A 25,201-nucleotide genomic window follows, 5' to 3' on the forward strand; every position below is an offset into this window, starting at 1 on the left:
TGCTGTCTTGATGATTACAGCTTTGTAGTAGAGGCTAAAGTCTGTGATTGTGGTGCCTTCTACTTTGGTCTTCTTCAATATTACTTTGGCTATTTGGGGTCTTTCGTGGTTCCATACAAATTTTAGGATTGCTTGTTCTAGCTTCGAGAAGAATACTGGGGCAATTTTGATTGGGATTGCATTGAATGTGTAGATTGCTTTGGGTAGTATTGACATTTTAACAATATTTATTCTTCCAATCCATGAGCACGGAATGTTTTTCCATTTCTTTATATGTTTTTCAATTTCCTTCATAAGCTTTCTATAGTTTTCAGCATACAGATCTTTCACATCTTTGGTTAGGTTTATTCCTAGGTATTTTATGATTCTGGGTGCAATTGTGAATGGGATCAGTTTCTTATTTGTCTTTCTGTTGCTTCATTATTGGAGTATAAGAATGCAACTGATTTCTGTACATTGATTTTGTATCCTGCGACTTTGCTGAATTCATGTATCAGTTCTAGCAGACTTTTGGTGGAGTCTATCGGGTTTTCCACGTGTAATATCATGTCATCTGCAAAAAGTGAAAGCTTGACTTCATCTTCCAGACTCATTCTATGAAGCCAGCATTACTTTGATTCCCAAACCAGACAGAGACTACAGGCCAATATCCCTGATGAATATGGATGCAAAAATTCTCAAGTCGAATTCAACAGCCTATAAAAAGAATTATTCACCGCGATCAAGTGGGATTCATTCCTGGGTTGCAGGGCTGGTTCAACACTCGCAAATCAATCAATGTGATACATCACATTAATAAAAGAAAAGATAAAAACCATATGATCCTCTCAATCGATGCAGAAAAAGCATTTGACAAAATTCAGCATCCTTTCTTAATAAAAACCCTTGAGAAGGTCGGGATAGAAGGAACATACTTAAACATCATAAAAGCCATTTGTGAAAAGCCCACAGCTAATATCATCCTCAATGGGGAAAAACTGAGAGCTTTCCCCCTGAGATCAGGAGCACGACAGGGATGTCCAGTCTCACCACTGTTGTTTAACGTAGTGTTGGAAGTTCTAGCATCAGCAATCAGACAACAAAAGGAAATCAAAGGCTTCTCTCTATTCTTAATCTATCCAGCTAGACAGGGCTTCTTAACCTTGACATTTTGGGTCAGATGACTCTTTGCTTTGGGGCTTGTCCTGTGCACTGTAGGACGGTTGGTAGCATCTCTGGCCTCCACCCACTATGTGCCAGTGACACTGCCCACCCCAGGTTGTATTTCCAATCGCAGTAAGTCTGCACATTTTGTCAAATGTCCCCTGGGAAAGAAAGATTGGGGAGAGGGGAGCAGAACTCTTAGATGCAAACCACTGATCTAGAAGTTTTGCAGTATTGAGCCTTTTTGAAGAATGAACTTTGGTTTTGTTAATTCTATTTTTCCTTTTGGCTGCTCTACTTACCTTTGTGTGTTTTCATTCTGTTTAGACTTATTGATGTTTGCTTTCCAACTTTTTATGATTAGTATTGAACCCTTTAGTTTTCATCCTATCTTTCCCCTAACATAAGCATTCTAGGCTCTTCATTTACCTACAACCCACGAGTAAGCGGAATTATAGTATGGTTTTAGCTTTCAGTTTTGACTTTAATGATTTCCTCTTGTATCCATGGGTTATTTAAAAATATGTTTTTATAATTTCCAAATTTGTGGATTTTTAAACTTATTTTTTAACAATTAATTTCTAACTCTGTTTAATTGTCAAGGAATATGTCTGTGTAATTCTGATGCTTTGGAGTATATTGAGATTTACTTATGGCTTAGAATGTGGTCAATAATTTCCATAAATGTTCCAAGTGTTGTTGAAAATGACATCTAGTTGCTGAATATAGTCTTCTGTACAAGTCCTTTATCCCCGTTCTTCTCAAACTTTTCTGATCATGTCTTATTGGGGCAAATGAATGAGATTTGTTGAGGACAGATGAGACAGATCTGCGAGGGTGAAGGTCACTGCCAGCTATCCCAAGAATAGAGGCAATTAAGGTCTGGTCTGACTTGTAACCCTTTCACACTGTAACAGTTTGCCACAGCACAGCAGCTTATAAGTTTTGCATTAGGTCAATGTCAACTATGTTTTCCAAATCTTCCAAATCCTTACTGATTCTTTTGTCTATTAATCTTTAATTACAGAGAAAGTTTTGTGTAAGTCTATTATTTTTATACTTTCTCCTCGTAGTTCTATAAATTTTTGCTTTATATATGGTATTAGGCACATACAAATCAGAATTCTTACATATTTCTAGTAAATGTCAGCTTCATTAATTACAGTGACCCTTTTAATCTAGTATTGCTTTCTGTTTTCATGTCCATTTGACTAACATTGATATAACTATGCCAACTTTCTTGTACGTTATTTGCTTATTGTATTTTTTCATCTTCTTATTTTCAATTTTTGTATCCTTATGTTTTAGATATATTGCTGGTAGGCAGCATGGAGGTGGATTATTCCTCCATTTTCATAATATTTGTGAAATGTTGTTCCTGATAAGTTAGTAGACTCAGTATCTTGTTAAAACAAGAAAAATTGCAGTCATGTGCTGTAACTTCTAACATGCCAGTGATTCTTTTCTGATATGACATGATGATCTTCCAAGTATTTATGTTGTTTAGAAACACTGAGTTATCAGTTGTAATAATATTACCAGGTCAAGCAAGATAACCAATCAGAATTGCAAGTTTCTTTTGGTATTGTTACGGGGCCTGGCAACAATCTCTAGAGTCTTCAGAGTGTTACAGAACCTTTTCTGATACTTCCAAGGACAAATTTATATTAATAGAAAGAACAGTACAAGTTGGTAACAGTTATGAATATTCACACAAGTCTCCTTATTACAAAGGAAACAAGATTGATATTCTTGTGAATGTTCTCAATTTAATACCTTATCAAATCAGACTATTTGAACATGTTTTATGATGCAGAAAGCTCTTTCTCTCTGTAGCTTCAGGAGAGGGGATATCTCTTTGTCTCTTTTAGACTTTTTTTTGTTAATTGTAAAGACTTCTACTCTTTTTAAGGTGAGGCTCTGTTAACTTCATTACTTACTCAGCATAGAAAGAAAAAACCAGGCCCAAGATCTCATTTTTATTTGTAGAAGTGGAATAAAGGATGAATAGGATTTTATTTATTAACAGTGAAAGAAGGTGCATATAGCATTATCCCCCCACATTCTGATTTTGCGAATGAGGAATGTGTTATTCCTCACTGAACGCAGTGAATGCAAGAATGGCAGAATGGACAAACAATGGTTTTTTCTTCTTAAGGTAATCAAAGTTTAAAACGTAGAGAGCAGCGGGCACTGCAGCACTCTTGGTGAGAAAGGCAAGTTTCACTGCCCACCAAAGTCCCCTACAACAAGAGACTGCAGACGGGTCTCTTGGTTAGGATCTAACTGTCCCATTCCTTTCCTCCAACCTGTAGCTGAGGTGAACTTGGCAGGCTACTTAATTTATATCTCGGCTGGAACCTTATCTTCCAGGGCCTGCTAGGTTGAATGAATTAGGTCAGACTAAAATCGACTGCCTAATTGAAAATACGGCAAGAGATGTTGTCCTTAACAATTTGATAGTGAGATTTAGAGAGTGAATGAAGTATAAATAACCAAGGATTCATTGTTAGTTTCTTAAAAATAGGTTGTTTAATATTCACTTAAGATATCTCTAAGTCTTGCTGAATATTTTCTTTTAAGTGATCTCCTAAAGGCACCATTTTATTCTTTTGGTTGTGTTTCCTCTGAATTTGTGAATATAATAATTATAACTACGCAAATTTAGTTTCCAAAGTCATATATAAAGTATTATAAATTTTATTTTTTAAAAAAAAATTTTTTTTAACGTTTATTTATTTTTGAGACAGAGAGAGACAGAGCATGAATGGGGGAGGGTCAGAGAGAGGGAGACACAGAATTGAAACAGGCTCCGGGTTCTGAGCTGTCAGCACAGGGGCCCGATGCGGGGCTCGAACCCACGGACCGCGAGATCGTGACCTGAGCCGAAGTCGGTGCTCAACCGACTGAGCCACCCAGGCGCCCCAGTATTATAAATTTTAATGGAGGGGAATAAGTCTATGCATTCATAAGGAATTTCATTATTCACCTTCCTGAAAACTAGCTTTTACAAAACCTCTAAGAGTATTCTGAGTGGTGGGCAGTAGATTTAGTCTGTAAGAAAATACTGTGGATCTCATTCTGCCAACCCCACCTCACCCCAAATGGCACCATCTTAACATTCCTTATTACCCTTTGGAAAAAGGTTAACTAAAAAAATGAAACCAAGGTATCTGTAAGAAAATTAGTTAAATTAGGTCCATGCACAAGTAACAGAAAACACAAATAACAATGGCTTAAATCAAACAGAAACTTCTCTCTCACGTGGTAGAAGCAGGAGATCCTTGGTCCAGGGTTGGAGTGTGTTTCACGTGCGAGGGAGTTAGGTTCTTCTTATCTTGTTTCTCTGCCATCCTCAGCCCATGGCTTCTCTCCTGTGATCTAATATGGCTGCGTAAATTCAGCCTCCATATCTTTCTTCCAGCTAGAGGAAATGAGGGCCAAAGAAGGCCACATGGAGCTACGGGGGGAACATAGTTCCTGCAGCTATATATTCAGTGTCAATTGCATTAGACAAAGTTAAACAGGTAAGGAAGACTTTATTCGAGACTATAAGAGTAGAGAAGGGAAACTGAACTTTACTGAACCAAAAATGTGGAGAGATTTGAAAAGCTGGGTGGAGGTAATCTTAGGCCACTTATGTTTACTAATTGACCCTACCCAGAGGTAAAAGTAGACGTCCTGTCTTTATGACAGGAGGTAGTTTTACAAATTGGAGCAAGGTAACCACTGGAATTAGGCCTCTACTCTCCCATGGATACTGGGAATTCGTGGCCCTATCTTCCTTTAATGTTCACATTGCAAAGAGATGGTTCCCAGGTCCTTGAGAAAGAAAGACATTGGGTCATCAAACACCCAAGAGGCTTTTAAAGAACTTGCATACATTTCAAAGGAGGCAGAGGAATAATCTGCAATTACAAGTGTTTTAAAGGAAATACTCTAAGAAAAGGGGGTTCAGGGGCCTATAGTGAGGAAGAAATCTGGCTAAAGTTTGTCAAGCCAAGCACATTTAAGGTGCCCTGGTGACCCAGTAAACTCAAGATTCTGTACTAAGGATGAATGGGAGAATGGACATTGGAGGACAACTCGCAATCTGCACCAGTTGGCTTCATAATTTTTTCTCTTTCAGTTATTTGAAGAAAGACTACAAAAACACAATCATATTTAATTCAAAATTAATCTTATTTGTGGAATTTCATGTGCTATTATGATTTGTATGGCTAAGATTTTGTGGGTGTGGGAGACCCTTTCAGTGTTCTAAAAATTCTTTCTGTAAACTTGACTTGGATTTGTAGTAAAACATTTGTTAAGTGACCTCCTCTTACATGAGCCACTCTCTCTTCCTTCTATCGACAGACTGACTTTTGACCACAGCATGAAAAATGCTCAGACCAGTAGACACTCTCTTATAACCTGCTGAATTTCTTCCAGCCTCAGCATGGTATGCTTTCCAGGAGTCAGTGGTGTTCCTCTCTAAAGTTGATTGTCCTAGCTATGCTTGTTATTGTAATTACATGAGATAATTAATTGTTACGTATCCTAATGAAATATGGAGGTGGATAGAGCATTTTCTATGATAATTAAGGTCAGGCTTTGTAAAGAATCAGTAAACATGATGGCTTAAAAATCACAGTCAATTTAGATGGTAGCAATACTTAGAAAAGTCTTGGAAGAAAGACCAAAAATCTGGAGACATTCTGCACCTAGATTTCATCACAAATGTTTTAAAGTTTTATTCTGCTTTAAGGAAACTTAAACTGGGGTTATAGAGAGTATTTAACAGTCAGTGAGATTTATACAAAAAAAGATGGCATGAAATTCCCATCACAGACATACTCAAGCAAAAGCTTTGGCCCAATGTCAAAAGGCTAACCAAGAAAAGCTTATTACATTTGAAGTTAAAATGTTTATGGTACATTTTCATTATTCAGTACTTGGATCAATTTTAAAAATTAATCTACTAATTACTGTTTCAATCAATTGGTATGAAAACAGAATGAAATAAAAGCCCTACTAACTGTCATGTTTTATGATGGATACTGACATGTTAAGAGAAGTTGTCCATTACGTCAGAGGTGGCCAAGGATATTACTGATTGAAACACTTACTCCCACTGGGTGTTATATGTAAGTAATGAATCACTAAATTTTACTCCTGAATCATTATTATACTATATGTTAACTAACTTGGATTTAAATAAAATTCAAAAAAATAATAGATTAAATAAATAAATAAGAAACACTGCATTTGCTTTTCATTTTGGATTCAACAACAAAGAATTCTCAATTTTAAATGAGATAACTTTAACCCCCCACAGATAAAATTAGACAAAATTGAGCACAAAATTAGGTTTTAGCCTTAACGCTGATTTTTTTTTTAAGTTCTAAGTTTAGTCTTTTATGAGGTATGAGCGTGACCTTTGTATCCAATATCATCGAAGCAATGACTTCTATCTTTCAAGTCATTTAAAAGCAAGTGACATTAATAAAAATACTTTCCTAGAAAAACACTTTAATATGAACATTTTGTGGTAGATGTCTTAGTGTTTATTGAGAGCAACAGACTGTCATTTAAGTTGACTTATATTTGGATTCATCCTGAACTAGAGAGGCTTGTTGTGTGTGAAAGCTACTGTAAATTGTCATTATTTTTCAACATTTAAAGAAATATTTTTTTTTAATTTGTCTTAGTAATAGTTTTGATCTTAAGTTATAGAAACCCATTCACGGTCTTTTTATTTTAAATAATGGACACCTAGTCTATTTGAAGTAGAGATTATTATGACCAAATAGGTAGAGCATAAGGCCAACCCCAAAATAGGGCTCAAAATACTTAGAACCAACTGAAGAGATCACTAAGAGATCACTACTCTACAGAGCCAGCTTTGGACTTAGACTATCTGTTCAAATCTTGAATCTACAATTTATTTGTGTAGTATTAGTAAGTTAATCTTCATCAATCTCGGTTTTCCCATATGTAGCATTGAGATTTTAATAACATCAATCTTTTAGGGTTGTATGTGATTAAATTAAGTGCACTTATTAGCCCAGTGTATTTCACTTAGCAAATTTTTAATAAATATTAGTTGCTGTTATGAAGGTTATCTGGTTAGTCTGATTAGTTATGACGTCTTAAACGTCACTCTTCAGCAATTATCATCTTGTGCTTACTCTTGGTTTCTGTCCTCTGTAATTATGTCCCATTTCTACCTTATGGCACCCTTATGGCTCTGCCTTCTGTGATCACTGTTCAATCTGTTGCATACTGATTGTTTCAGAAGATGAGTTAGCTGTCTTTATTCAGTTATCTGCCTTTGATCCAGGCAGCCATGATTTCGTAGGTAGTGGAAGGTAGTTTAGGGTGTTTTCCCACAGAACAGGTTAAAGGAACAACAAGCAGCATGAAAAGAGTACCTCTCTTGGCTTTGTATTCTTTCTTGTTCCCTTCTCTAAATTTTGATTTTTCCTGGTTTTAGTGTCTTAATATAAATTGTCTGTTCTGTTAATCAAGTGAAGACAAAACCCCAAAGGAGATTTAGAGCATATTTTAAAACTATTCACCCTACCTTTACTTTGTCAGAAATAAGCCCTTTAATACCAAAGGGAAATGAGTTATTGCTCTTTTTCTTGAGATTCGAATTAAACTTGTTCAAGCTTTAACATTCTCAGTGAAAATCTCAAGAGTTTGGAATTCATCTGTTTTCTAGTCACAAATTTTCTCTTTATTTCCATCTGTACATCTTTTTTTTTTTTTTAGTTGAAATGTGAAAGCTTATAATGAGACTCCCCTGGGATATAAGCCCTGAGAACTGCCACAGGTAAAACATATATGTTCCCTTAATAATTGCATAATGATCAGTAATTCATAACTTACTAATTAACATTTAAAAGACTACAGGTTAGGTTATAGAATACACTAAATCCCACTAAAAATATATTGTAGAATTACACTAAAGTGATATGAGGTACTTGGAGTTTTGCTTCTGGTCAAGATGAAATTACATCTTGATATTCCATGTAGATATTCCATGTAGATATTCCATTGATCGCCAGAACTTAGAAGATGAAGCTTCATGTCAAGAGAAGCCAAGAAGTGGCAATACTGGAGGTGAGAGAACTGTACACAGGGTTCTGAAAATATGCAGAGTCCCCTTTGAGTATTCAGCTGAATATGGATTAGTGCATGCATGTAAGGAAGCTACCAAAAGCCTGGGGGAAAGACCCACCTAAAAAAGATTAGAAAAAACAGTGCCCAGGGCTCACAAGAGACTGGGCAGAGTACCTATTTTCAATAGCCAGAGTTGAACACCTCAAAATTCCTGAGGGCCAGAGTAGCTTTTAATCTAAGTTAAAGTTAGTCTACTACTGAGGCAAGACCCTGCTCTGGTCCTATCTAACAAAGTTAGTTAGTTAGTTTAAAGTTTGTTTATTTATTTTGAGTTAGAGAAAGAAAGCAGGGGAAAGGTAGAGCGAGAAGGAGAGAGAATCTCAAGCAGGCTTTCCACTGTCAGCACAGAGCCCAACGTGGAACTCTACCTCACGAACTGTGAGATCACGACCTTAGCGGAAATCAATAGTTAGATGCTTAACCAACTGAGCCACCCAGATGCCCTCTGCCTAACAAAGTTCAAAAGCAAGACTCTAAAGGATCAGATTGTATCCAAGTAACATGACCACTTTCCAGAACAAAGCTCAAGAGTATATATGGGATTATAAAATATGAATCTCCAAGCAGAATAAAATTCAGAATATCTTCTCCCAGTAAAATATCACTAGGAATTTTTAAAAGTAGGAAAATACAATCCATAATGAGGAAAATCAGTCTGTTGAAACTCAGAATGACAGAGATGATAGAATTAGTAGATAAAAACATTAAAACAGTTGTTATAGCTACATTCAATACATCCAAGAAGTGAGAAGAAAGATTAATCATGTTTGATAGAGATGTGAAAATGAGAAAAAAAACCTCAAACTGAATTTACAGAGATAAAAACTAAATTGTCTGAGATTAAAAAATATCTATCTTAGATTACTAGCAGATAAACATTTTAGAAGCAAAGATTAATGACTTTGAAGACATAGCAAAAGAAACTATCCAAAATGAAACTCAGAGAAAAGACTGAAATAAACATATCAGTGAAATGTGGGATAATTTGCAAGTGATTGAAGAACTTGAAAATGGGTGGGTGAGAGGGCACAGAAAAAGTATTTAAAGAAATATTAGTCATTTTTGTCCACATTGGTAAAAACTATAATTACACAGATTCAAGATGCTAAGCAGTCTCCTACTACAAGACACATAAAAACAAACAAAAACTACTCAAAGGAATATTGTTTAAAACTAGTGATAAAGAAAATCTTAAAACAATCAGAGAAAATTAACAACACAGGGACCAAGACAAATATGACACTAGATTATTTCTTTGGAAACAATGTAACTGAGAAAATAGTAAAGCAGTATCTTTAAATTACTGAGAGAAATATATAGCCAAACTAAACCTTAAAATTTTTTACCCAGAGAAAATAGCTCTCAAAAATGAAGGCAAAAAGAGACTTTTTCTGATACATAAAAGCTGGAGGAATTCATCACCAGCAGACCTGTTCTAAAAAAAAAAAAAAAAAAAAAAAAAAGTTTAAGAAAGTCCTTTTAGCGTAAGAATGATGGTATTAGATAGAAGCCTGGCTCTACAAAAGTATTGAAGTGTTCTGGAAATATTAACTACCGAGATAAACATGAAGGCGCTTATTATTGCTACTTAAATCTCTGAAAATAAGAATTGACTTTATTAAAGGACATAGCAAGGAGAATTCCTTATTAAAGGAAAAATTAATAACAATGTGTAAAATAAATAAAACCCAGAGCACAAAAGCCAGAAGGGCAGAAATGGAAGTACACTGTTTTAAGGTTCTTATACTATACCAAAGTAGTAGTATATCATTTAAGTGTAGACTGTGATAGGTTAAAGATGTTTATTATAAACTCTAAGCAACCACTAAAATAACACAGCACACTTATAACTACTAATCCAACAATAAAGATAAAAAAGAGTCATAAAATATACAAATGTATAGTTGGCTCTTGAACAACATGGGTTTGAACTACATGGGTTGTTTATATGCAGATTTTTTAAAAAATATAAATACAGTATAGTCCTATAAATGTATTTTCTTTTACTTGTGATTTTCTTAATATTTTCTTTTTCATACGTACTTTGTCATAAGACTACAGTATATAATACATATAACATACAAAGTAATGTGTTAATCAACTGTTTATGTTTATTGGTAAGGCTTTTGGTCAACGGGAGGCTATTGTAGTTAAGTTTTTGGAAGCGGGTCAAAAGTTATATGTGGGTTTTTTTTTTTTACTATTGAGGAGGTCGTATTCCTAACCCCTGTATTGTTTAAATGTCAACTGTAATATAGAAGAAGTCACAAAAAGAGGAAAAAGATGAATTAAGAATAGATGAGACAAATAGAAAACAGATAATCAAGACTGTTGCTTTGAACCTAACCATACCAATAACTGCATTAAATGAGAATGGTCTCAATACCCCAATTAAATGGCAGAGATTTTCAGACTGGATTAAAAAAGCAAACAAACTACATGCTGCCTATAAAAATGAATTTTAAATATAGAGGACATAGAAAGCTTGAAAAGCTCTATCAACCAAATTAATCTAATTGGCATTTAGAGAACATTCTATCCAACAAAAATAGACTATGCACTCTTTTCAAGTGCATATCATCATTTACCAAGATAGACTATATTCTGAGCATTAAAGAAAAGCTCAATAAACTTAAAAGGATTCAAGTCATATGTTTTCTTACTACGATGGAGTTAAATTAGAAATCAATAAGAAAGAGATCTGGAAACTCTTCAAATACTTGGAAACTAAATAACACACTTCTAAATAACCTATGGATCACAGAAGAAATCAAAGGGAAAGTAGAAATATTTGAAATAAATAAAAATAAAAACACAATATATCAAAATTTATGGGAAATTTATGAAACTAAATGCCTTTTCTAGACAAGAAGAAAGTCTCATTACTGAGCTCAGCTTCCACCTTGAAAAGCTAAAAAAAGAACAAATGAAACCCAATAAACAGAAGAAATAATATAATACAGATCAGAGGACCCACCAATGAAACACAAAATATAAAAACAATGGAAAAATTATGTCAACAGTAACTGGTTCTTTGAGGAAATCAATAAAATTGATAAATCTCTAACTGGAGAGATAAGAGGAAAAAAAGAAGCAAATTCCTAGTATCAAAGAGAGGTTAAATCACTAGATTTAAGATATTAAAAGGATAATATGGGAATATTTTGATCAACTTTATGCCGTAAATTTAACAACTTAGATGAGAGGGACACATTCCTCAAAAGACACAAATTACCACATTCACTCAACAGGAAATAGATAAACTTGAATAATTTTTTATCTATTAGGGAATTTGAATTCATAGCTAAAAACCTTCCAAATTATCAGTCATCAAGTATATTTGATGCATAAAACTCAAAATAGAGTGGAATGCAAATGATATAAACTAGAGGCAAAAAATTCAAATATGTTTAGGGGTTAAGTGATGTAGGTGAATGATGTAGGAAAAACTAACTGCCAAAATACAATCAAACTTTATTTTTACTGAACCATGCTATGTACAGAAATGTAACATAAACATATACAATAACAAAGATTTTATTTTAATTTGAAAATTAAATTTAAAGTCAATATATCATTGTTAATTATTATTTCCTATGTTTCTGTGGTTCTCTGAAGTCAGAAACCTGATTCTTTTTTCTTTTGTCCTTAGACACTAATATTTTTTGGATTTTTTATGGCATTATGGACAACTTCAAATATTTTACTTTGGCATTGGCATTTAGTTTTTTACCAGTTCATAATAGGAATAGTTATTGACAGAAGCTGTTACTTCCAAATATGGATAGAATTCTTATACAACATGCTCTTCCTTCCTCTGTCTTTACATTGGCGGCTCCTCATTGTTCAGTTCTCAGAATTAAAATGTTCTCTTCAGAGATGCTCTCTCTCTAATATTATTTCTCATTCTTCTATTTTCTTAATAATATTTGTTTTTTACTAGTAGCTGTACTTTGTTAAGCTGATACTCATCTTTCCTACTCATCTGTAAGTTCCACGGAGGCAGGGTCTCTGTTTCTCTCATTGTACACCAATGTCTAACTTGGTACCTATACACCAGTAGGAGCCCAATAGAATTGAAGAAAGAATGAATAAAATCCATGAAGCTCTGGTCAGAGGGCAGGACTGACAGCTCACATGTACACTTTTCTTGGTCAGTGATGATTTGAAACCCAGTTAAACGCCTATTCCAAATGGAGAAAGATAACAAAGTTTTTTAAATAACTTTTTGGAGGGCCTTACAGGAATTTAAATTGGACACATACTTTGAACAAACTCTTGACCTTTTAGAAGTATGTTCTATGGAGACTCACTATGCATACCTTTTAGAGCAGCAATTCCTTTCCTAGGCATGTAGCCTCAAGACGAAGTCAGATAAGTACTTAAACACGTGTGGAGATGCATTCTCATTACAATAATTATATGTAAAAATAAAAAACAGAACTCGGAGAATAGCTGGATACACTTTCAAATTATTTAAATAAATTCTAATGTCATCAATGAATTGCTATGCAGGCATTAAAATTATAATATGTAACTGTATTTAGTTATAGTTTAAAAAAAACAAGAAAAATAAACCCCCAATATATTAAGTGAAAAAAGTTTAAATAATATGTATAAAATAATCACTCCCTTTTTTGGTATAAAAGAAAGAACAAAACAATGGATGTATGCACATAGACATGTCCAGAAAAATTTCTAGAAGGGGATATAGAAAGTTGCTCATAGTGATTATCTCTGGCTAGTGAAATATCTAAATTCTTTGTTATAGTTGTTTATTGTTATAAGGGACATGCATTAAATTTATAATAATTTTTAAAAGTAATAAAGGTAGTTCCTCTGGGGAAAATACTTTTTAAGAAGATTCTTCTACTTCTATTAGGAATATATTTGATGTTCCATGGCTTTCAATCAGAAATTTCTTTCAATTAAGGGGTATTTCATATTGATGAGACAGTAAAAATGTCTTTTAAAAAGTGACTTTTACTTTTCTTTCAACATGTCCTAGAATATACTTATGCTTAAAATTTTTTTTTTAATTTTGTTTCACTGAGTATTAAACATTGTTGGTGAAATTGTGACTTTGTTATTAGGCTCAGTTGGCAAACTTGATTTTGTTTTACATTTTACTACTTAGGCATTTGTTAAGCCAATTCAAATAACTAATTTTCATGGCACTACATTTGGTGTGCATGAACATAAGCTGTGGATAAGAGGTAAGCCACCATCCCACTAGCAAATGATTTAGATTGTCACCCTCCCAAATCATGTTATTTTTCTTTAACATTTCCAGTAAGAGCCAGATTACTGAGCTATATCATAGTCCAGCGAGTTTATAGGTTCTCTCTTTGCACGAATCAATCCAAATAGTCTGATGGGGTCATCGTGAACATTTTCCTCTACTTCCTGGCTCTCAAATGGGAAGTTGTCTACTGAAGTGGTGTTAGAAAGGACGGCATCTGCAGCACATAACTGGGTTTCTTCGTCCTTGTGTGACAGATCAGTCTTCTGTTTCTTGGGCTTTCTGCGCTTCCCCTCAGAGTTGTGATCCACGAAGGAATAGAATACCTGTGCTTCCTCGGTTGTCTAAAAAGAAAGGCATGTTAATTTTTTATTGTTAGCTCATTCTTTAACTTTGATGACTTCTGGGGATTTCTAAGGTCTATGAAAAACAAGCAGCTTGTTTTCTGGGCTCTGGCTACCTTGTTTTGCCAAATTTGGCAGTTAGGATGAAAACAAAAAACAATAGTCAACTCAAGCCTCAAGACTTTTGAGATGAGATTTTTGTATGTATATTTTTATTTCTTTCTTATACACAAAATAGACATGAACATTTTAGATGGACCTTTATCCCCCTGCCTTTACTTTATGTAGCTCTTGCCCTGTGTTGCTTTTACCAAGTGACAATACTCTAATTTGTTAAACCGGGAACAAGCATGATAGGAAGGAATTCAATGAATCTCAAAATGTACTTTACCCATGTTTAATAACTGGTCATTTGACGGTACCCATAAAAGTCCCCAATTTTTCTACTTTTGAGATTCAGGAGTATAAGGATTCAGAAGTATAAAGATAAGAGTATCCATTTATGTAGTGGCATCTGGCAAGAATTACATTTTCCAACTTCCCCCTTTTATTTCCTCTTTGCCTGCCTTTCCCCGGATTCCCTTTGAGCTTATTTTAAGTTGTCCTTGGAGTATTCATTTGCATCCAAGAGGTCCTCTCTGGCCTAGACCTGGGTCAATACTAGAATAAGAAGGACAGAATACTGCAGAAACTTGGGGGAACAAACAGGCTGAAGGCAAAACCTTGAATTTGGTGTTGGAAATCCTAGGCTTGAATCCCTGCTCTATAACATACTGATCATGAGACTTTGGGCAATTTTAAAAAACTATTTGAGCCTCAATTTTCTTGCTTATAAATTCAGAGTACCTATCTCACAGGGTTAGGAATAGAGATAATATATATGGAAGCTATAATCACTGTCCAAAGATAAGTTGAGGGATTATAGTTATTCGAAGTTGTAGGTTAAAACTGTAGGACAGCCATTGAATAAACCACAAATTTCTGTATTAAGGATTCACCTTTAAGAGTAGGCCAAAATTATATCAATTTGTGGGGCATGGAGTAAGGAAGCGACACTCAGATTAACAGACCTTTGAATGTATCGGTAAGCATGTCCCTGTTGCACCCATTTTCATGCTAAGAATTATATGTTTTATCTTTGTTACCAGGCGGAAGAGATGGTTCTCTTTGCAACCTCTCTAGTATCTTTGACTTTTTATTCCTAAAATAGTAATTCCTGGGAAATTGCGATGACTGCCTCACTGGTATCCTGGTTCTAGTCTCTTCCCTTTGCCAGTTAGCCTGTGTGCTATCTTCAGATTGTCTTCTTCAGGTGCAACTTTCATATTTTTTCCATTCTGTCTCCAAAATTTTAGCCTATAAAATCTGAATTTCATATTCTGACATTCAAGGTCTTCCATGTTTGTACTTCACCTTTTTATTTTGATTCTCACTACCTGCCCCCTCCCCAAAAGTGTATTCCAGGGAAAGTGAACAATTTACTGCTTTCTGCACACACCCTGTACTTCTACTTCCTTTGCCTTTGCCCAAACAGAGAAGGAGACATCAGTGATGTTCAAAAATAACTAGAAGGCACTCAGTGATACAAAGGGATGGATATCTTTTTTGTCTGTCCAGCCCTTTGTTCTATCATTTTTCTTTGATAAATTCCCCATTGTCCTTTGGGAAACTCTTTTCCTCTGTCCGGTCTGAGAGAGGCTGTCAATTACAGTGCTGTACCCCACTCCTAGTGCAAGACTAAGCATGTGACCCAGGCTGGAACCAATCATACCACAGAACAGAAGTTGGCAACAGAAGTTGGTCCAAGAATGGACATGTGATTTAAGCAGAGCTAATTATATGGCATCTTTGGGATTTATGTACAGATGTAGGAACAGAAAATGTGTTTTTTTTCCTTGAGACTGGGAGGAAGAAAATCTGGATCTCCCCATGGCTTGCCCAGTCCATGAAGAGTCCACTGGTAATAGAAGAGAAGGAAGTCATTAACCAAGAGAAGCAGGGAAGAGAAATGGAGAGAGTCCTCATATTCAGTCATCTCAAAAACAAAATACACCCTACATGTCCCAGTTACATGAGGCAGTAATTTTCCTTTTATGCTAAAGTCATTTGAATCTGGTTTCTGTACTTTTAACTGAAAGCATTCCAAAAAATGTATGTCTGGTCAACAGTTGGTCAACTTTATCAAGCGCTACAGAATTCAGAAAATGGGAGTCCCAAGAAAGGATCACAGATTGTACATGAAGAGTCACTTCTGGGGGTGCCTGGTTGGCTCAGTTGGTTAAGCGTCTGACTCTTGATTTCGGTTCAGGTCATAATATCGTGGTTCATGAGTTTGTGAGTTTGAGCCCCACATTGGGCTCTGTGTTGACAAGGTGGAGCCTTCTGGGGATTCTGTCTCCCTCTTTCTCTGTTCCTCCCCCACTTGTGCTCTCTCTCTGTCTCTAAGTAAATAAATAAACTTTAAAAAATTAAAAATGATTCACTTGACTTCCAGAGTGTGGTTTCAGGCGAGCAGATGGGTGGGGATTATATAGCCAGGAGTAAAAGAATGTGTATCTATAGACACAGCAGAGGAGAGTAAGAATCAGTTTAGGGATTATAGAGAAACACAGGTTGATAGCAAATTTTGTTGGTTTGTTTGTTTTGTTTTTAAATATTGGGGTGATTTGTGCATATTAGTAGGTAAATAGTAATGATCATTTAAAGAAAAAATGGAAAATGGAGACAAATTAAATAATTGAAGATGCAAGATCTTGAAAGGAGAAATGGTCATGAGCATAAATAAGGTATTGGCTTTGGAAAGGAAAGTAGATACTTCTGACATAGGAGGGAAAGGCAACATCAGTGGGAAACTGTGACATGAAGAGAAGAGGAGCAAGCTCACACTGTGGTCCTCAATGTGTTTTAGGATATGGGAACTGTGTGGACTCTTTTTATTATTAGGTTTCCTGATGATCTCTTCCTAGTTAATGGTAGACTTGGGTATTAAAATTACAACTTCTGAACTGTATACATCATTTTAAAGGGCGAGGAGCTTGTTTCTTTTTCCAACAGACACTTTATCCATAACGCTTTCTGCATAATATTGTAGGCTCCTTATGCTTTTGTAATTGACCAAAGTTAACAAAGTAATTATTTTAGTAGCAAATTGGGTAATGGTTTTGATGATAATGATCATTCTAATAAAATAGAATTGAGCAAATATAAAGAAATTATATTTAATTTGTGAAACCAAATTTATGAGAAGGGCATAATAGAATAAAGGCTAACCTCTTTAGAACTGTCTTTAAATATATCATTTACAAAATAGCAGACTGTTAAACGCATTTTAAACTTGCCACAATTTCCACTTGAGTAAAAGCCAGATGTGGCACAATTCATACGTACTAAATAGCAACTTTCATTAAGAATTTTCTGTTCTTTGGGGGCACCTGGGTGGCTCTGTCAGTTGAGCAGCTGACTCTTGATCTTGCCTCAGGTCATGATCTCCCATTTAATGGGATCAGGCTTCACATCAGACTCCATGCTGACAGAGGGGAGCCTGTTTGGGATTCTCCCTATCCCTCTCTCTGCCCCTCCCCTGCTCATGCACACACACATTCTCCCTCTCCCAAAATAAATACATTTAAAAAAGAATTTTTAGTTCTTTTATAGTTATGGTGCTTTGAATCTCTACATTTATGATGGTGTGGTTATATTTTAACCTTTGAGAGATTTTCTTTTTATTATGGATTTAGCAGATCCTATTATAACATGAAGTTTTTTTTTAAGTTTATTTATTTTGAGTGAGACAGAAAGCATGAGTTGGGGAGGGGCAGAGAGAGAGGGAGAGAGAGAATTCTAAGCAGGCTCTGCACCGTCAGCGTAGCGCCTGACTTGGGGCTCGAACTCACAACTGTGAGATCGTGACCTGAGCCAAAATCAAGAGTCAGGTGCTTAACCAATTGAGCCACCCAGGTACTCCAATATGCACTTCTTCCTACCTTTTATTAAAAAAAAATTTACCCTTAATTTAGCATCGGGTAACAGGTTTTGCATCAGAAGATGATTTCACATTTTGCTTAAACCTTACCACATCTTGGTTTCTTAAAAACTCCAAGAATTCTGATTTCTTAACTAATTCATAAAAGGAAAAAGAGAAAAACTCTGTATTAATGGGAGGTTTACAAGATATGACCCATCTTAGGGAGGAGAATACATTCTGTTATACAGGACTAAGTTTAGATCCTCTTTGTATGTAGTATCTGAGCACTTTAGAACATGTTTTTCATCCTTCTCACGCCTCTGTCAAATGGGAGAAATAATGCTGCTTCCCTCATAAGACCAAGAAGATAATGCATGTAAAGCACATATGATAAGGTCTGACACATAATAGCTGCATTGGAAGTGCTGGGCCTATGACAATTTCTAGAGAGTAGCAAGAGAGCACAAAATTGAAGAGAGAAAATCTGGGAGGAAAAAGAACTCTTTTAACTGAAATTTATGACATGTCAACAGCATGTAGACTAAGAATTGTGAATGGCTTTTGATGAAGTCAGTGCTATGTCTGAGGAGGTTGAACTGATTGTGGTACAAAAGGGAAAAACTATCCATTTCTTCTTGGGTTTTCATATGTTCCTGCTTACACTTTGTCCTGCCTAACCCTATACAAGCTATGTGAAAATCTCTTGCCATTAGCCCACGCCCATAGAAAATATACTAAAATTTATACTCATTTGCCTTATAAAATAGAAGTATGGCCTTTTATATCCAGCTCATTTATCTTTTAAGTAAAGCCCTCTCTCTTTCTCTCTCCCTCCGTCCTCCCGCCTCTCTCTCCCTATCCCCTCCTCTTCTCCCCTTGCCCCCATAAATTCCTGACATCTAGGTCTTTTGAGCATTATATATGTGCCAACTTTTGTATTTATCTTTGTGATGCACATAATTTTTTTTCAACCTGAAAGAAAAAGCTTCATCGACTAAGAAGATAACCACTTTTCCTTTCAATCTATTGCCTTTGTAATGGTACACAATTCTGACTTTTCAAGTGTGTTTCCGAGCACTGTTTGCTTTGCCTTTGAGGTTCCCTTTAGAGCTCAGGTCCCAGAATTTGATGTTGATTCAGCCTGTAAAATCTCGGGCTGCTTCAGGTGTGAATCAGCATGTGCTGCTTTTGTGTTCTTGAAACATGTAGCTGTGCTGTGATCTAGGCTGGGCTTGATCCATAATACAGAAAACAAAGCTCACCTGTGCAGGTGCAGTGGCTTTTTGCAGTTCATTTGCAGATCTCTCAGGTCGTGCTTTCATTTGTTCATAACAATTTTCATCCACTGGTTCTGATGAGTTGAAAAGATCATGATTTACAGTGGAAAAATGAAAAATGCTGGTGCCAATAAAAATACACAACCCAAACATCATATAGCTGTAAATGTGAAACCCCCAAGAGTCATTTGATTTGTCATTTTTTGGAGATGCAAAAAAATAAGGAAGCACAAACCATTTTATGCTTCAGAATGTGGAGAAGTCTTTTGCCCTGCAGCATTACCAATAAGACAAAAGAAGGTCACTTAGGATAACGACTAGATCATATTAATTTATGCCATTTCAGGACATGACAGGCTCGACTTAAACTACCATTTAGATGTTAGAGATCCCATGTGTTCTATTTAGCCATGATTGCAAATGGTGCACGGTGGTGGCACAGTATAGTGCACATGCACTGATGATTGAAATTTGGCAATTCTTTCCATAAGTGAGAAGTTTTACTTAAAGGCATTTTATTTATTTTTTATTTTTTTAAGTTTATTTATTTTGGAGTGGTGGGGCAGAGAGGAAGAGAGAGAGAGAGAATCTCAAGCAGGCACTACACTGTCAGTGCAGAGCATGACGCGAGGCTCAAACTCAGGAGCTGTGAAATTATGACCTGAGTCAAAGTCGGATGCTTAATGGACTGAGACACCCAGGCACCCCATATTCAGAATCATTTTAAAACCTATGTCCTATTTTTTTATGTTTTTTTAATTCTTATTTAATTTATTTTTTCAACTTTTTAAAAAATGTTTATTTTTTGAGAGAGGGAGAGAGAGAGTGAGAGAGAGAGAGAGAGAGAGCGAGAGAGAGAGAGAGAGCAGGGGAGGGGCAGAGAGAGAGGGAGACAGAATCCCAGGCAGGCTCCATGCTGTCAGCACAGAGCCTGACGTGGGGCTTGAACCCATGAACCATGAGATCATGACCTGAGCCGAAACCAAGAGTTGGACGCTTAACCAACTGAGCCACCCAGGCACCCCTTTAATTTATTTTTTTAATTTATATCCAAGTTAGTTAGCATCTAGTGCAACAATGATTTCAGGAGTAGATTCCTTAATGCCCCTTAGCCCATCCCCCCTCCCACAACCCCTCTAGTAACCCCGTTTGTTCTCCATATTTAAGAGTCTCTTATGTTTTTGTCCCTCTCCATGTTTTTATATTATTCTTGCTTCCCTTATGCTCATCTGTTTTGTATCTTAAAGTCTTCATACGAGTGCAGTCATATGATATTTGTCTTTCTCTGACTAATTTCACTTAGCATAATACCCTCCAGTTCCATCCACGTAGTTGCAAACGGGAAGATTTCATTCTTTTTGATTGCCGAGTAATACTCCACTGTATATATACATACACCACGTCTTTATCCATTCATCCATTGATGGACATTTGGGCTTTTTCCTTACTTTGGCTATTGTTGATAGTGCTGCTATAAACGTTGGGGTGCATGTGCCCCTTCGAAATCTATGTCCTATTTTTGAAAAAGAATGTTAACATTATGACTTTTGTCCCATATATCAGTGACAGTTCAGCCAGGCTGTTTTGAGGGTATGGAACTATGAAATGCTGGTCCTAAGTACTTAGAGCTTTTGTGCAACAGCCAGCAGACCTGTGCTCATTTCATCCTGTAGGGACATGCATAATAAATTATCCATCCCTTTCTTTCCCCCCAGACAGGCCTATATGAAAGGGAAAAGAAAGAGAGAAAGAGTGACTTGTAGGATGGCCTGTCACCTGACAGAAATGTGGATTGCACCACTTTGATCCCACATAAAGAAAGATACATTTACTAATATAATGCAAGTTATCTTATAATCATTCAACCATTTCTGAAAAGTAACACAGAGGAGTGATGTTTCTCAAAGAATGGTCCATGGAAAACATGCATGACAATCACCTGGAGATTTGTCAACTAGCAAATTCCTAAACCATATTCTGGCCCTACTAAATCAGAGCCTGTGGGGTGGCACCTGTGTTCCCTTAGATACAGAAATTGCAGATATGGTGGGTTTTGCACCACGAGAGTACGTAAGAATTGAAACCTCAGATATTGAGGTTTCAGAATGGTGGGTACCACAATTCTGCAAGGTGAAACAGGAGGGCAAATTATAAGATAGTCCTAAAAAGTAGTTTTGATTTCTCAGAGTATAGAGACTAGAAGACACTTTACAAAGAAGGGAAAGACAAAGATTAAATAATATTTTGAAGCCTTTAATAGTCTCACATTCCTAACTTTAGGAGAATTGCATGGTGTTTTGATACACAGAGATTCAGAGAGTTTAGTCCATTCCTGGAAATCTCTGTTAACCCCTAACTTTCCTATCAGGAATTAAGTGAAGGACTTGTAGGGCCAGGATGGCGTTAAATACTAGCATTTACCCTTATAGCTTCTCTAGTCAGAGCTCTGGGATCAGATCATTGTTATCTGTTTTAAGGAGTTTAGTGGCATTTTGTTTTGGAGTGGTTGGGATGTTTCAAGGAATACGGGAAGCTGGGAATTGAAAAGTACTTGTTACCTAAGAATAAAAAAATATAACCCACTCAGTGGCGATGTAGCTCTTTTCTTTCCCCATTTGCCCTTAACATAGCCCTAGATTCTCTACTTAACCTGAGCAGATAAAATACAGGAAACCAGAGTACGTGTTCATTGTTCCAGATTATTCAGCGTAGATTTGCTTTTGTAGACAGTGCCAAGCACTGTTTCCCTGAGCTATTTTCTGTTCTAGAAATAGCTTTATTTCATAGAATTGTGTGTGTCAAAATTCATAGTAACAGGGTCTTCCTGTATTCACATTTCTTCTAGAGTAAAACAAAGAGAATATAGAAAAACAGGATGTTGACTTACACTGAGTATTTCAACACAATTTACAATATGTAGCTTTGGAAATATATACTAGATAAAATGCTAAATATTGTTGAATTTATGGTTACCATTTGGGAAGTTTAAATGTGATTGCAACCAAAAATAAGCCATCTCAAAATGCTGTGGGAGTAAGGGGAGGGATATTAATTTGTAGATAAATATAATTTCTGGAAACATAAAACTTACCTGGGACCACATCATCTAAGTTACCATAAATTGGTGTGTCTTCGATATAATACTCATCATCCCTATAATAATGAAAAATAATTTATCTTATTAGAATCCACTTTATACACAGTTCTTCCCTGGTTTCTCACCTAAATTCAATATACAATTATATGTTCTTGTTTAACCGCAGCCAACCAAGGTAGATATATTTATGATGCAAGAGCACATGTGTGCCTGCGTGCCTGTGTGTGTGTTCATTTGAATAGGGTTTGTTTGGACTGTTCAGATAATAACAGCAAATACTTATTTAGCACTTAATGGTTGTCAGATGTTACTGGAACTGCAAGTTCATTTATTCATTTATTCCATTCTCAAAACAATCTGACCAGATAGGCACTATAGCATTCCCATTTAATAGATAAAGAACTTGAGGCACAAAGAAGTCCTATAATGTGAAGGTGAGAAGACTAGTCAGTGTCAGAGCTGTGACTAGAACCTAGGTTATCTATGGTCTTAATTATAAATTATACTGCCTGTTTACATCCCCAGACTATTACTCTGAATCATCTGCTGAAACTGTGTTTACTAAATACTAATTGACAGTGATGCTTAGGAAATAAAAGGCCGAAGAAATATTGTAGAGTCAGGTTGGAAGGTGTAGCAAAATGATTGATCACCTATTCTATCCAGATGTTGTGCTAAATGTTTTATATACATTATACCAAAGTTCTAGGGAAATTCTGCAGAAATATTATTTCCCACTTTACAGACGGGAAGTCTGAGAATCAGCTAGATTAACATTATTTTCCTTAGCCTTATGTGTAATGCCAGCAATAAGTACCAGTTTGGAAAGCTTTTCTTTATGCCAGTGCTCATTCAACCCTCAGAACAATTCTGAGATGCTTTTTCTTTTTAAATCCCCACTGTGCATACAAGGAATTTGCAACTCCTAGAGTTAAAGTGGCCAAAGACAAGGATAGTAACTCGCAGTGCTAGGATTGTAATGCAAGTCTGGTCCAAAAGCCCTAAATATTATTTGTTCTTGATGTTTGATTAAATTTCCTTACAGCTTCATCTGAGTAATCCTTTTAGGATTAGAGTAGACATCTTACCATTGTCACCAGACAGTGACAATGGTCCTGGTGACCAGCTTTCACAATGGCAGGCTGGGAACAGAGGAACATATCAGGCAGTGAGAGTGGCATTTCAAAAAATAGTAGCAACTGCTTTAACTTTGAGATTACATATCATCATGAGCTGGAGGGAACTGCATGAAAAGAAAAAAGAACACTTAACTGATCTCAAGGCATAACACCTATGTTACTCCCTATGCTTCTGAAAGAAGGCACAGTATATGTAAATAGTAAGTAGGTGTCCTAAAAAAAAAAAATCAAATGATACCTGTATGAAATGGTTTGAAAAGTCCAGATGTTGGCATGTTTTTCTCTTATCTGATAACAAAGGAACTCATCTGTAACCTTTCTTTCCATCAGTAATTCAATACAGCTTAATATTGGGATATGGAGTAGTCCCTGTTCATGGTTTTTCTCTGGCTATGCAGAGAATATAATAGCAAAAGGTGAAGAATTTTTAATAAGACAATCCATCCATTTTCCTAGCTTACATAGATAGCAGATACAACCTGCAAATGATAAATCATGTCCAAAAAATGAATATCATTTCATTCCCTATGAATGAAAATAAGATGTGATTTATAATGCAGTGCCCTATGTCTACAGGCAGGTCTCAAATGATTAATCATCCGAAATAAACTATTACAAAGGAACAGTTGCCTAACCAACAAATTAAAAAATATATTTTTACTTGGCAATGCCAAATAGCTCCAGCCTATTGCAAATATCTAATAAACTCTAAGCACAAATATTTGGCAGTGTTTTATGTAGAAGATCAACTACTATTAAAAATAGATTAATAAATAAAGTCATATCCTAGAGGCTAGTCCATTGTTCTGAACATGTCTGAAATGGTCCTCTGACCAAAAAGCACATTTACTGACACTCCAACATCTAAAATAATGTTAATTATATCTTTTACTGGGGGTCAAATTTTCTACTTTAGCATATATTTTCTGTATTCCCTATTTTTAAAGTTTTAATTTCATCATTATTTTATTGTGAAGAAGTCCTTTTAGAAAAGTGGTTGAATACTTTATTATCTAAGTAGATTAAATAAGTAAATTCAGTTTTTAAAAAAATCAGTACTTCCATCCGAGTGACTTTGGACATAAATTCTCTAAGTTTCAATTTCCTTATTTATAAAACAAGTTTATTAAACTATTTAATCACTATTTTTCTTTTCAGCTCTGAAATTCTATGATATGAATGTAGGGTTCCAACATCCAAATAAAAATGGAAGATATTTCTATAAAACTAAATAAAGCTATTTTAAGGGGCCAGAAAGTTGTGAGGTTGCAAAAAGAGCAAGCTTAGGGGTCTATCAGGAATTCTGGTAAGTGTTACCTTGATTTGCTTAGTAGGCATTTCTTCAAATTGTCAGATATATATGTTAGGCTCCATTAGTGTGTAACGTTTTTTAAAGCCATAAGAGGAGATAAAACTACTTTATGGAATGAGTATAGATAGAGAAGAGTTTCATGAGATTAGCCCTGAACACTCTGATGTCAAAGGTTCAGGAATCAGCAGAGGAGAAGGAGCTGCTGGTAAGAAGGAAAATCAAAGATGGAGGTGGGGGGGGCACCCAGAGCCTAGAGAAGTAGGTGTCTCAAGAAGTAGAGAGCATCGATGTATCAAATGCTACAGATGGACTGCATACAATGACACTAACATTTGGCCATGTGGATTTCACTGGTGACCTTGACAAGAGCTGAGTTGGTAGATTACTGAGGGCAGAAAATTGAATAGAGTAGGTTCAGGAAAGAAGAGAAGAGGAGGAGAAGCCAGAAAATGCAGACAGAACATAGATGGAACTTTCATGTTTTGCCATAAAAGGTGCAGAGCAATGGGGATGTAG

General features: G+C 35.7%; 1 protein-coding gene across 2 annotated transcripts in view; it reads right to left on the bottom strand.

Annotated features, from left to right (window-relative positions):
• Positions 1-11,764: 11,764 nt before the first annotated feature.
• LOC131512587 (T-cell receptor-associated transmembrane adapter 1) overlaps positions 11,765-25,201 on the bottom strand; it is a 39,471-nt gene continuing 26,034 nt past the window's right edge. For both annotated transcript variants that reach the window (XM_058731484.1, XM_058731483.1), the window contains exons 4-6: positions 22,229-22,290; positions 19,123-19,211; positions 11,765-13,896 (exon numbers count right to left, since the gene is read on the bottom strand). In XM_058731484.1, the coding sequence (XP_058587467.1) occupies positions 13,615-13,896; positions 19,123-19,211; positions 22,229-22,290 (433 nt within the window). In that variant the 3' untranslated portion in view covers positions 11,765-13,614. The remainder of the gene's footprint in view (positions 13,897-19,122; positions 19,212-22,228; positions 22,291-25,201) is intronic.

This window comes from Neofelis nebulosa, chromosome 5, assembly GCF_028018385.1.
Source record: "Neofelis nebulosa isolate mNeoNeb1 chromosome 5, mNeoNeb1.pri, whole genome shotgun sequence".
In the NCBI taxonomy this organism is placed as follows: Eukaryota; Metazoa; Chordata; class Mammalia; order Carnivora; family Felidae; genus Neofelis; species Neofelis nebulosa.